A 13548-nucleotide genomic window follows, 5' to 3' on the forward strand; every position below is an offset into this window, starting at 1 on the left:
TGTCTTACAGTGTTTTATTTTAGAAATTTTTCACAACCTGTACATACCATGCAGATTGCTTTTATGAAAACATGAGAAATTAATGATAGCGATTAATCTTACTCTTTCTGTTCGTTTTCTTATAGCCTAGACAGACGGTAGCCTTAATTTGCATTAACAGCCTTAATTAAAATTAATTTGAGCATTATCTCCTTTTATATGTCAAGTTAAATGCACGAATTTGAACTGAATTTAGAAATTTCAATATGGCAATGCTGTTGAAAATCAATCAATCATTGTCAAATAGTTTACATTTTGTGTAAATAAAAATGGAAAACACAACAGAAAAAGTAAGTTTTTTTTAATTTTAGAACGAAGTATTAATAATATGAATTTTAAGATGTCAAAGGGGAAGAAACGTAGTGTGTGGTGCGACAGTGATACACATCATTTACTTCAACTTTGGGAAGAACGTGCCAACGACTTGCGGCGTGCAAAACGGAATGGTCACATTTACCAAGATATTGCAGCGCAAATGAACCATAAATTTACTGCGGAAGAGGTGCACGTCAAGATTCGAAATTTCACGCAAAAATACAGGTAATTTTATTTCTTCTTTTTATCTAAAATTAATATTGCAATTGTAGGGATGAGAAAAAGGAAATGGGACCGTCTGGTGGGAGCCCATCGAATTGGAAATTCTTCGATGCTGTGCACCGGATAATAGGGAGCGATGCGGCGAATAATGCGGAAGTTTTGGAATCGTTTTTATTTGTAAGAAATAATTAATTATATAATATGCATTTATAAATTTATAAATTTTGTCTTTATTTAGGAATACACGTCTGATTCAAGCAACCATCCCGAAACATCACCATTGTCTCCATCGCCACAGCCATATCTTGATGTCGTGTTTCCCCCAGCAACCCCCTCTTCGTCGTCCTCTGCAAAAAAGAGAAATAATTTTTATATGAAAGAGCAAAATGATATGCTGAAATGTGTGGTGGAAGATAGCCAATGTCTGTCAAATCAAATTGTGAGTGCTATCAGAGAACAAAATGAAACCAGCCGAGGATTTATTAATTTAATGAAAAAATTAATAGATAAGATTTAGAATTTACTTTAATATATAATAAAATATAATTTTACTTACTGAAACTCAATGCTATTGCATTTCTTATGATTGATGCTGTCACATCATTTTCACCTCTTCTTGTTGTGTGGCTAGGCTGAGGAGGTGCAGTTGAGTCTCCGGCAACATTTTCCATCCACACAAGAGAAACTTCATCGTTCTCCATTTTCAAGAAGTTGTGCAAAATACAACATGTTTTTATTATTATGTTGATATTTTTTGTTGATACTTGTAAGCCTCTACCTATTCTCCTAAATCTAGCTTTCAGTTGCCCAAATGCATTTTCAATCACGCGGCGACATTTGGATAGTCGGTAGTTAAAGATTTTTTCTACATCTGGCTGATTTATTGAGTAAGGGAAAGGCTTCATCATATAGCGCGATAAGCGGAAGGCTGAATCGCCAATAAGCAACAATGGCACATAGATACCGGCAATTATTTTACTGTTTTGGGCAAAAATGTCAGCACTTTCGTGGAAGAGTTTTAATGCACTTTTCTCAAAAATATAAGAGTCATTATTTTTCCCACTTGATCCAACGTTTATATATGTAAATTTTGACCTAAAATATAGAATAGTTAACGTTTTCAAAAAATATTTAAGATAAAATTTATCTGTAATCGCAACTTGCTAACAGTATTACTGAATACCAGCCTTTGTAATTGTGGTAATCTACGGCATCTTCTTTTTTTGGCTGAATTTCTATATGGCAACCATCTACTGCTCCAAAACATTGTGGAAACCCAAGTTCTTCGAACCCGTCAACAATCCGCTTAATTTCCTCAGCAGTTGGAGGATATGAATTTATGCAATTAGATAGGTTATTACATATCGCATTGCAAAAATCTACCACAATTTCACCAACGGTGCTGCGTCCCACACCAAATAAACTTGCAATAGTCCTATATTCCGCTGAGGATCCCAATGAAAATAGTGCAATTGCAACTCTCTTTTCAAGTGGTATACATGGCCTCATATTTGTGTCAAACTTTTCCATATTTCAAACTTTTTCGCAGATCTTTCGAAAGGCACTCCTGTTGAGGCGAAAGATTGCATTAAATCTGCTATCATCCATCGCAGGCACGTCATGTTCCCAAAAAGTGCTATTCCGATCCTATAAAAATACATATATACATGTGAATGTTATACTATATGAAATGCACATAAAACTTACCAATTTCCACAATTGCCTTTCTCTTATTTCAGATCCTCCTTCTGCTATTCCAACTTGCAACAACACTTTATGATTATTGGTTGATAGTGCATGAATAACTCTCAAATTCTGGATCAATTTCAGCAACAACAATTTAAGCTTCCTTTCAAATAAGTATTGATGTTTCACAAGCATCATAGCTGCTAATCTTATTTTTTGTTTTCTATCCATTTTTTTCTAGTGTCTTCCAAATTATTTTTATTTTTACACAAACAAATATTTATTTACAAGAATCAGCTGTTACATAAATGCAGAAACTGTCGTCTGTCAGGGTGAAAATTAAATTCAAATTAAAATTTTTTTAATGCAAATTAAGGCTGTCGTCTGTCTACGGTATTATTGTTATACCATAGACAGCCTCAATTTGCATTAAAAAATTCTTAATTTGAATTAATATTTACCCCTGACAGACGAGAGTTTCTGCATTTACGAAACAATTTTTTGCTTAAAAACAATTGTTTGTCTGTGTGTAGGATGAAAATATTTTACATTTGTTTCGATATTTTTCGGGATTACATCTTTAGGAAATAGATACCTGACATAAAGGAGGAATAGCAACTATGAGCATAGCAAAACAGCTCCCAATTTAAAAAATGGTTGAAATTTGCCTTCATTTCTCATTTTTATTTTCATAAATATAAATAAATTTGACAAGAAACATTTAATTTTCGACAGCATTGCCATATTGAAATTGCCTAATTCAGTATAAATTCAGTTTGATTTTGTGCATTAACAACACATAAAAATGAGGATAATGTACAAGTTAATTTGAATTAAGGCTGTTAATGCAAATTAAGGCTGTCGTCTGCCTAGGTTATTAGATTTAACTCCAATGAAAATATATGTAAATTTACAATTTTTTAATATACCGTTTTCAAAAAATCAACTTTTTTGTTTTTGTGGCACATTAATGATTTTTGGTACACATATAGAGAAAAATGTTCAGACTCCGAAACCGTTCGCGATCAAATTTTTGGTTGATGCGCGCAAAAGTTATTGAGGTTTTAATTTTGGGCATAAGAAAAAAATCTTAAAATTACGTCGTTTATTATATTGTCCAAAAACATTGATATTGATCTCCCTCCGTAAAATAAGAATATGAATATATTATAACAATCGCGATAAAGTTGCACATCTTCGCTAAATATGAGAAAATAAAAAAATATAGCAGATTACATCAATATTTTCATTATATTAATGACATACACACACCTAGAAATTAATTTAACAATATCTACATAATCTAAACACCATGATGAATCAAATGATATCAAAATCACACAAGTCCGTGTAGCGTTTGTAAATCACAGCGACAACAAAACAAGAGGAAAAATATTTGTTTTTCGTTCGAAAAAATAATGCCATAATATTAATTTTTATACCGTACACAACTATGTTGTCAGGGTATTATAGCTTTGTGCAGCCCCAAGAGTTTGTAACGCCGCGAAATATTGGTCCTAGACCCACCTTTAAGTATACCGATCGTCATATCTTGACTATATGAGTCGATCTAGACATGTGTGTCCGTCCGTCCGACTGTCCATTATAACTTGTAAACACGATACAGGCCACAGTTATGGACCAATCTTCACGAAATTTTGCATGTAGGATGGGTTCTGGCCAATGAAGACCCCTATTGTTTTTAGAAAAGATCGGCTAATATTTAGGGGATGAAATGGACCAAAACTTTATTTTTGTCGGTTTTTCTGGTCGCTCCAGAGGCCGCAATTATGGCCCAAACACCGCGAATTTTTGCATGGAGAATCGGATCGGGCCAGAGAATAAGCATGCCTGTTTTGACAAAGATCGGTCAATATTTAGCGGGTCAAATGGACCCTAACTTTTGTGTGAAAAATGACAAATTTTGTATTCTATAGCGTATATATAGCATTTCCACATTAAATGAAACCTTTTACAAATTAAATGAACCCTTTTCCAAATTAAATGAAACCTTTTCCAAATTAAATGAAACCTTTTCCAAGTTAAATGAAACCTTTTCAAAATTAAATGAAACCTTTTCCAATTGAAATGAAACCTTTTACAAATAGAATGAAACCTTTTCCAATTGAAATGAAACCTTTTACAAATAGAATGAAACTTTTTCCAAATTAAATGAAACCTTTATTCTTATCTAAGGAAATATAATATTTGCAGTAATTTTAAACCAATATTTGAAAATTAAATTAAAGAATATTAACAAATATAGTTGTATGGCTATGTAATTAACATAAATATTCTTTAATTCGGTGTGATTTCATTTAATATCTTTACTACATAAAACTAAATAAATAGTAATATAAACTGGGGTATTTCTTGACATTTTAATAAATATTTTAGAACAAGAATTGAATACCAGGTCCTAAATACGAAATACATATTTGACTTAATAAATTGTTGATGATAAGGTAACCGCTTATCTTAATGAAGGGGTTCAAACCCATGTTCATAACGTAGTTAGAACAATCTTGCCCAGTATGCTTTTGAATACTTCGCTCGATTACATCAACAATGTTATGTTCCATTGAAACGTCACACAGCTCAGCTCTTGCACATAATTTTATTTTTGAAAACGCATTTTCGATTGGATTTAGCGTTGGAGAATAAGGCGGTAAGAATTTAAGGTTGCATCTTTTGGATTCGATCAAATTTTTTATGTCATGTCGCTTGTGTATTTGAGCGTTATTTTCCAACTCTGGATTGATTTTCTCAAAAAAAAAAATTCTATAAATAATTTAAATCTGTCTGCATTGACACTGGAATTAGAAACGATTGTGTGATGTACAACTCCCGCGTTGTTTATTGCTGCAATTATAGTGACATGACGACCTCTGACCGTAGGCAACACAATGTGTGCTCTTGTTCCTTGTCTTGAACGGGCTTGGGTTCTTCGTATGTGAAGATTAAATCGACACTCATCAATGAATATTAATTTTTCTCCTTGTTGGGGTATCCATTTTGTAAAGTCTTGAGCATATTTTTGTCTCAAGCCTAATGTTCTGAAGTCATTCTTTCGTTCTATTTCAATAGAGGCCATCTTAAACGTAATTTTTAATTTCCGTAATCCATATTCTATGCAGCTTGTGGAAATATTTATTTCATTTTCTCTCAACAGTTTAGTTTTTATGGCTTTGAGGGTAATTCCAGGTTGACTTTCTACATAGAACTCGATCAGACTTAAAACTTGTGGCGTCAACAACTTAATTCTATTTCCTCCACGCTTATTTTCCTTCAATGTTCCAAAATTTTGTTTGTATCTTCTTATAAATGTACACATACGAAGAACCCAAGCCCGTTCAAGACAAGGAACAATAGCACACATTGTGTTGCCTACCGTCAGAGGTCGTAATGTCACTATAATTGGAGCAATAAACAACGCGGGAGTTGTACATCACACAATCGTTTCTAATTCCAGTGTCAATGCAGACAGATTTAAATTATTTATAGAATTTTTTTTTTTGAGAAAATCAATCCAGAGTTGGAAAATAACGCTCAAATACACAAGCGACATGACATAAAAAATTTGATCGAATCCAAAAGATGCAACCTTAAATTCTTACCGCTTTATTCTCCAACGCTAAATCCAATTGAAAATGCATTTTCAAAAATAAAATTATGTGCAATAGCTGAGCTGTGTGACGTTTCAATGGAACATAACATTGTTGATGTAATCGAGCGAAGTATTCAAAAGCTTACTCGGCAAGATTGTTCTAACTACGTTATGGACATGGTTTTGAAAATCCCACAAGCTGCAAGTCGGGAACCCCTTCATTAAAATAACCAGTTACCTTATCATCAACAATTTATTAAGTCAAATATGTATTTCGCATTTAGGACCGGGTATTCAAAAATTGTTCTAAAATATTTATTAAAATGTCAAGAAATACCCCAGTTTATATTACTATTTTTTAGTTTTATTTAGTAAAGATATAAAATAAAATCACAACGAATTAAAGAATATTTATGTTAATTACATAGCCATACAACTATATTTGTTAATATTCTTTGATTTAATTTTCAAATATTGGTTTAAAATTACTGCAAAAATTATATTTCCTTAGATAACAATAAAGGTTTCATTTAATTTGGAAAAGGTTTCATTTCAATTGGAAAAGGTTTCATTTAATTTGGAAAAGGCTTCATTTAATTTGAAAAAGGTTTCATTTAATTTGGAAATGCTATACATCAAGATACTTAATTGATTTGTTTGGCGTGTCCCCATAAAAGTCGAAATTTAAGGTAAATGAATTCAATATAAATATATACTCTAAGCGATAATGATCACTGTCCATTAAATGAAAATAACACAATATTAATTTTCGATTTACAAAACAATTAATCTAATGTATCGACAAAATGTATGTGTTAATGTCGATGATATCATTGCCACTAATAATCATCGAGATATATTGTTACCCTAAACCCCAAGATCTGTGATCTGTGGTACACTGTATATTATGTTTATACCCTTCACCACACTGTGGTACAGGGTATTATGTTTCTGTGCATATGTTTGTAATAGGCAAAAGGAAACGAGATAGACACATGGTTCCTTTTGAGAATACGCATAGAATCACTTTTTAAGTCGATTTATGCATGTCCGTCCGTCCGTCTGTCCATGTTAAATTGTAAACAAAGTACAGGTCGCATTTATGATCTGAATTGGATGAAATTTGGCATAGGTCACTTATTTGGCCCAAGGACGAACCCTATTGAAATCGGTTCAGATTTAGATATGGCTCCCATATATATTTTCGTCTGATTTAATGTAATGGTGTACCAAAGTCCCTATATATCTTTCGATTTGCAGGACTACAATGATGTGTGTTCAGTTTCCTGAAAATCGGTCCAGATTTAGATATAGCTCCCATATATACTTTCATCCGATTTAATGTTAATGGTGCTCCACAGTCCCTATATATTTTAGATTTGCACGAAATTTGGCACAGCGTACTGAATTAAGTCTAGAATGATGAGTGTTAAGTTTCCTGAAAATCGGTCCAGATTTAGATATAGCTCCCATATATATTTTCGTCCGATTTAATGGAAATTGTGTACCAAACTCCCTATATATCAATCGATTTGCACGAAATTTGGTATAGTGCACAGAATTAGGGCTAGAATGGTGTGTGTTAAGTTTCGTCAAAACCGGTTCACATTTAGATATAGTTCCTATATATTTTTTTCTGCTGATTTTATGTAAATTGTGCACTAAAGACCCAAAGTTTTTCCGATTGCCACACAATTTGTATTTGCATTTGTGCAATGAACTGTAGTTAGTATATAAATTAATCTCTGGCAAGTCTCATTGACATCGGTACAGATGTTGATATAGCTTCTACATACATATATATTTTCGAACGATTTTACACAAAATTGAGGCAAATTTTGCACAACGTACTGAAGTTAGTGTATCCTAGAAGATGGATATAAGTGCTTCACCAAGGTGAGTCCAATCGGAACACAATTTTGAACTATGTATTGAAGTTACTATAACATAACGTGTGGCAAGTTTAGTTGAAATCGGATTAGATTTAGATATAGCTCTTATATATAGTTTCGTCAGATTTTAAGTAAAGGGTGCACCAAAGACCCAAAATTAGGCCGTTTGCTAAAAAATTTTGCTCAATGTACTGAATTTAGTATAGCGTACCGTGTGCTAAGTATTGTAAAAATCCGTTCCGATTTAGATATATCTCCCATATATAGTTTCGTCCGATTTTAAGTATATGGTTCACCTAAGACCCAAATATAGGCCGATTGACACAAAATTGTGCACTAGCGTGTGGAATGTTTTGAAATCGGTTCAGATTTGGAGAGAGCTCCTATAGAGAGCTCCAAGAACTCAAAATGTGGCCGATATGCACAAAACATACTGAAATTAGTATAACTTAACTTTTGACAAATTTCGATGAAATCGGTTTAGATTTCAATAAATTTGTTTTAAATTTATTTACATAATTTTGTCATATTGTAATAAGCAACCTATGCCAAATTTAAAGCAAACTTGACACACGCTATTCGGTATGCTGCACAGTTTAAAATTTAATCTCAATCAAACACCCATTGATTAATTGGTTTACAATAAACATGAATAAGTCGAAATTATATATGGAAGCTATGCTGTATCTATATCTGAACCGATTTCAAGGAAACTTGCCAGAGATTAATATATATTAACTTCAGTACGTTGTGTCAATCGGCCTAGCTAGGGGTCTTTAGTGCAAAATTTACTTAAAATCGGAGGAAAATATATATAGGAGGTGTTTGTAAATCTGATCCGATTTTCACGAAACTTTGCACACATCATTTTAGACGTAATTCAATACGCTATTCCAAAATCGAAAGATATAGGGGGATTTGGTGCAGCATTTACATAAAATGGGACGAAAATATATATGGGAGCTATATAAATCTGAACCGATTTTCACGAAACTTTGCATATATTATTCTAGACTTTATTAAGTACGCTATGCCAAAATTCGTGCAAATCAAAAGATTTGCAGTCACTTTGGCGCAGCATTTACCTAAAATCGTATGAAACTATAAAAGGGAGCTACATCTAAATCTGAACCGATACAGTACGCTATGCGAAAGTTCGTGCAAATCTAATGATTTTCAGGGACTTTGGTACACCATTTACTTAAAATCGGACGAAACTATATATGGGAGATATATCTAAATCTGAACCGATTTTCACGAAACTTAAGACACATCATTCTAGACTTAATTCAGTACGCTATACCAAAATTCGTGCAAATCAAAAGATTTGCAGAGACTTTGACGGAACATTTACCTAAAATTGGGCGAAACTATATATGTGAGCTATATCTAAATCGAAACCGATTTTCACGAAACTTATCACACGTCGTTCTAAACTTAATTCAGTACGCTGTGCCAAAATTCGTGCAAATCTAATGATTTTCAGGGATTTTGGCGCACCATTTACCTAAAATCGGGCGAAACTATATATGGGAGCTATATCTAAATCTGAACCGATTTTCCCGAACTTTAGCACACATTATTATCAACTTGATTCAGTACGCTATGCCAAAATTCGTGTAAATCTAATGATTCTCAGGGACTTTGGTGCACCATTTTCCTGAAATCGGACGAAAATATATATGGGAGCTATATCTAAATCTGAACCGATTTTCTCCAATTTCAATAGGGTTCGTCCTTGGGCCAAACCAATGGACTGTGCCAAATTTCATCCAATTCGGATCATAAATGCGACCTGTACGTTGCCCACAAAAAAAACATGGACGGACGGACATGCATAAGTCGACTCAGAATGTGATTCTATGGATATTCTCAAAAGAAACCATGGGTCTATATCGATTTCTTTTGCCTGTTGAACCATAGTGTGGTGAAGGGTATACAAATTGGCATCAAGGGAGGATTGTGAAAATCGACTACTAGAGTTTATGAAGTTACCTTTAAAATGGCAACAAATCATACAACAAAACGGTACATATTTGACTAAATCGGACACTTAGAAGCATGTTAAATTAAGTCTTATATATAAATATAATGGATTTATTTTTCCCAACATAATATATTATTATATATTTTAATCAAAACCAATTCGTACAGATTTTAGAATAATTCGTCCTTGTGACTAACAGATGAGCTGTGCCAATTGAATAATACTTGTGTACATTGTTTTTAACGACTGTACTTTGTTTATATAACATGGACAGAATACGCTTAAAATGAAATTCTTTTCTTTATGTCATATATTTAACTAAACATTTTTCAAAATGTTATTGTTAAATACGATATGAAATTAAATTAATCCAATCTGAGTAATAGAATTATTAAAATTCAATCTTTGCGATAAAAGAAAACTTCTACGGTAGCCTTTAGATCATTGTAAGCGAAAACTTTCATTTTGAAAAGATATTCACCCTCCGGTATTGGAAAATAATGAAACAATTTTTCTTCCAATACGAAATCCTTTACAATAATTGCATCCTGCAAAGAAACAAAAAATGTTTTTGTTATTATAGTTCACTGTATATATGGAGGTATTTATGTTTAACGTACACTATAGGGGCAAGTGTGATTCAAATTCGATTTGTCTAAGAATAAATCGAATAAAACTTTCAAAACCGGATAACGTTTACGATTGGCAAAAAAGGAACACGCATCCTGGCTGATATTGTAAAGAAATGGTCGATAGCCATTAGCACGTTTATATAGGGCTAGGTTGAGCTATAATGATATTAATTATTAATTTTTCCAAAAAAAAAAAAAAAAAATATTGCGTAAATACATTTGAACAGTGTCACACAAAACTATTGTAAATAAAATATTGTTTTCCTTATTCATAAAATATAAAATTAAAGGAAAATGTTTTGAGCGACACTGTACTGGATTTTATTTTCTTCTTACACTTGCATTTGGCACGGGTGACTGATATAAACCCACTCGAATATTCATTGACACGACACCACGTCGTACAACTTTCAAATTACATATTTCAAAACGTGCAAAAGCTGGATCATGATCGTAACATTTAATGTTGGTAAATTTGAAAGAGGATCTCCCCTGGCCATATGGGCTGCAGGTCAGCAATGCTATGATACTGGCAAAAATATGCGTTTTTAAATGCATTTAGGCTTTTGCAAAATTGGGACGAATTTAACTGACTCCGACAAATGATGAAATACAAGTATTTAAAATAAATAAATTTTGATACTCCAAGTGACAATGCCAGTGAAATGCAAACAATAAAATTTCAATTTTCCATTAGTAAAAAACATTTACTTGAATATTAATTTGGAAAAATGCATCAATTAATGTGTATGGTGATGTCGATTAGGCCGGTGACATATACAGTCACTGACACATTTATTTCTCATCGACACAGTTATTTATCAAACTGCATTTACAATTAAAAATATATTAGGATAAAGGATGACGGAATCACAAGCCGCTCGCCGGTGAGAGAACCATTCTTAAGTGATAAGTTGTTCTTCATGGGTATGTACTTAGTTAATGGTACTTAGTTAGATGGTATTTACCGGGTTAATACCCAAGTGGCATTTATTTGTACCCAAATCTTACATCAATCCGAACCTAATTCAGTACGATGTGCGAAATTTTGTCACAAGCCGACAAACATTGACAGAGAGCTATATGTAAATCTGAACCGATTTTCTCCATTTTCGATTGGGTTCGTCCTTTAACTAAATAAGTGACCTGTGCCAAATTTCATCCAAATCGGATCATAAATGCGATCTGTACTTTGTCCAAAAAATACATGGACGGACATGAATAAATCAACTCAGAAAGTGATTCTATGCATATTCTGAAAAAGAACCATGGGCCTATCTCGATTCGTTTTGCCTGTTACAAACATATGCACAAAGACTTAATACCCTGTACAACAGTATGGTAAATGGTACACCAATTTTGTACAAAATGAGAACTCATTATGCCAAATTATAGCCAATTTGATTATAAAATATGGATAATAGATTTAAAAAAAAAAATACCTTAAATGGGGAGGTATGTGCGCTATATCAAAAAATGGATCCAAAGACCCCATTTTTCATAGCAGTACTCGTATTGATATTAAACTCGTGTGAGTCAAATTTTGCCAGCCGGCGTCAAGTGGTTCGCCAGTTAATGAGTTTATATGAGGGCTACCAAAGAACGTGGACATACGTCGAATAATTTTTAAATCGATAGTTGGTACCCATAGTTTGTACCCATATAACAATACTGGCTAATAGGCAATACTGTTATATGGGAGCTATATCAAAACATGGATCCAGAGACCCCATTTTCCGCTTTGACATTAGAGATTTGTGAGTCAGTTAATAAGTTTATACCAAATAATTGGATAAATACCCAAAAGAGGGTAGGGGGAGGCATGGCATGGATATTTCTTACTCATGGAGAAATCTCTATACCAAATTATAGGCAATTTGATGTAAAATGCGGCTAATAGACAATAATTACTAAAAATCTGGAGGCAAGGTCATGTGGAGGCTATATCAAAACGTGGGCCAGGAGTTAAAAAGTTTTACCCACGTGTTTAAAATATTATACCCATTTTAAATCAATTTGATAACAGAAACCCGAAAATAGGGTGTAAGATTTTGTTTTGGATATTAGTAAATATCCAAATAAATACCCACAAATGGATATTTACCCAATTTACCATTTAAAACGGCTTATGGGTCCGGCAGGGCATAAGCCGTTTTAAAATAGTGTTTGCCGTTATATAAAAATAATGCATACTTTTAGGCGTTAAACAAATATGCTATGCTAGAGGTGTGCAACGAAAAAATTCTCAGAGAACAAATGAGAAACCGCCATATGAAATGACTTACTAAAAGAGAATGCAGAGAACGAAATTTTTTATACATCTAAACAAGGGCACAAGTTCCCATGCTTTCCCACCATTAATTTATGCATATCCGTCGGTCGGTCAATGTTAAATTGTAAACAAAGTACAGGTAGCATTTTTATTCCGAATTGGTTGAAAATTGCCATATGTACTAAGTTTCGTGAAAATTCGTTCAGATTCAGGAATAGCTCCCATACATATTTTTGTCCAGTTTTATGTAAATAGTGTAGCAAAGTCCCTATTTTTCATTCAATTTGCACGAAATTTAGCATAGCGCACTGAATTATGTCTCTTCTAAGGTTTGTGAAAATCAGTTCAGATTTAGATATAGCTCCCATACGTATCATCAACAGGACGTATCATTATTTGAACAAATTTCAAAGAGTAAAATTGACTACGAAATGTTTCCCAAACCATTCCACCCTCTAGTCGGGTAACACCTTTTAAATATTCGCCATTTAAATTGCTAAAAAAAAGAAACAAACAATAATTACCCTATCACATACGAAATTTACTACAATGTACCTCACACCGTTAAAATGCCACCAACCGCCTTTACGACGTTCACCATCAACATTGTCATAAGATATTGAAAATTGATAACCTTCATGAGATGTCAAACTGTAACCGGCTGATACACTATACCCACCAACTATTAGCTTATAACGCTCAATGGATGAAAGCACTACAAAATATGCATATTTAGCATAAACTTCTTCACCATCAAAATCTCGCAAAATAATGTGGAAGTTAAATAAAAAAGTCGCCATTTAAATCGCCAAATCCTTCCAAATAACTGGTCCAGTTACGGTTGAAATTCACATAACCATTTTGACGTCTCTGTATAATTGTCCAGCCGCCATTGT

General features: G+C 33.1%; 1 protein-coding gene and 1 pseudogene across 1 annotated transcript; one reads left to right on the forward strand and one right to left on the reverse strand.

The window, feature by feature from the left end:
- Positions 1-379: 379 nt before the first annotated feature.
- On the forward strand, positions 380-1093 carry LOC133327204 (myb/SANT-like DNA-binding domain-containing protein 1). The gene is made up of 3 exons (XM_061535768.1): positions 380-579; positions 627-753; positions 815-1093. Exons 1-3 carry the CDS (start codon positions 380-382, stop codon positions 1091-1093), a joined length of 606 nt encoding a protein of 201 aa, XP_061391752.1.
- Positions 1094-1719: 626 nt separating this feature from the next.
- Positions 1720-2493, reverse strand: LOC133327208 (uncharacterized; annotated as a pseudogene).
- Between the last annotated feature and the right edge of the window lie 11055 nt (positions 2494-13548).

This window comes from Musca vetustissima, unplaced genomic scaffold (assembly GCF_032173495.1).
Source record: "Musca vetustissima isolate MV318-11 ecotype Yass unplaced genomic scaffold, APGP_CSIRO_Mvet_v1 utg64047, whole genome shotgun sequence".
NCBI classification, from domain to species: domain Eukaryota; kingdom Metazoa; phylum Arthropoda; class Insecta; order Diptera; family Muscidae; genus Musca; species Musca vetustissima.

What these genes read in the sequence shown, in the direction of transcription:
- LOC133327204 (XM_061535768.1), top strand. Translation starts at nt 380, where the DNA reads ATGTCAAAGGGGAAGAAACGTAGTGTGTGGTGCGACAGTGATACACAT. An exon ending in AATTTCACGCAAAAATACAG is followed by an intron (nt 580 to 626) that starts GTAATTTTATTT and finishes TTGCAATTGTAG; the next exon opens with GGATGAGAAAAAGGAAATGG. An exon ending in TTTTGGAATCGTTTTTATTT is followed by an intron (nt 754 to 814) that starts GTAAGAAATAAT and finishes GTCTTTATTTAG; the next exon opens with GAATACACGTCTGATTCAAG.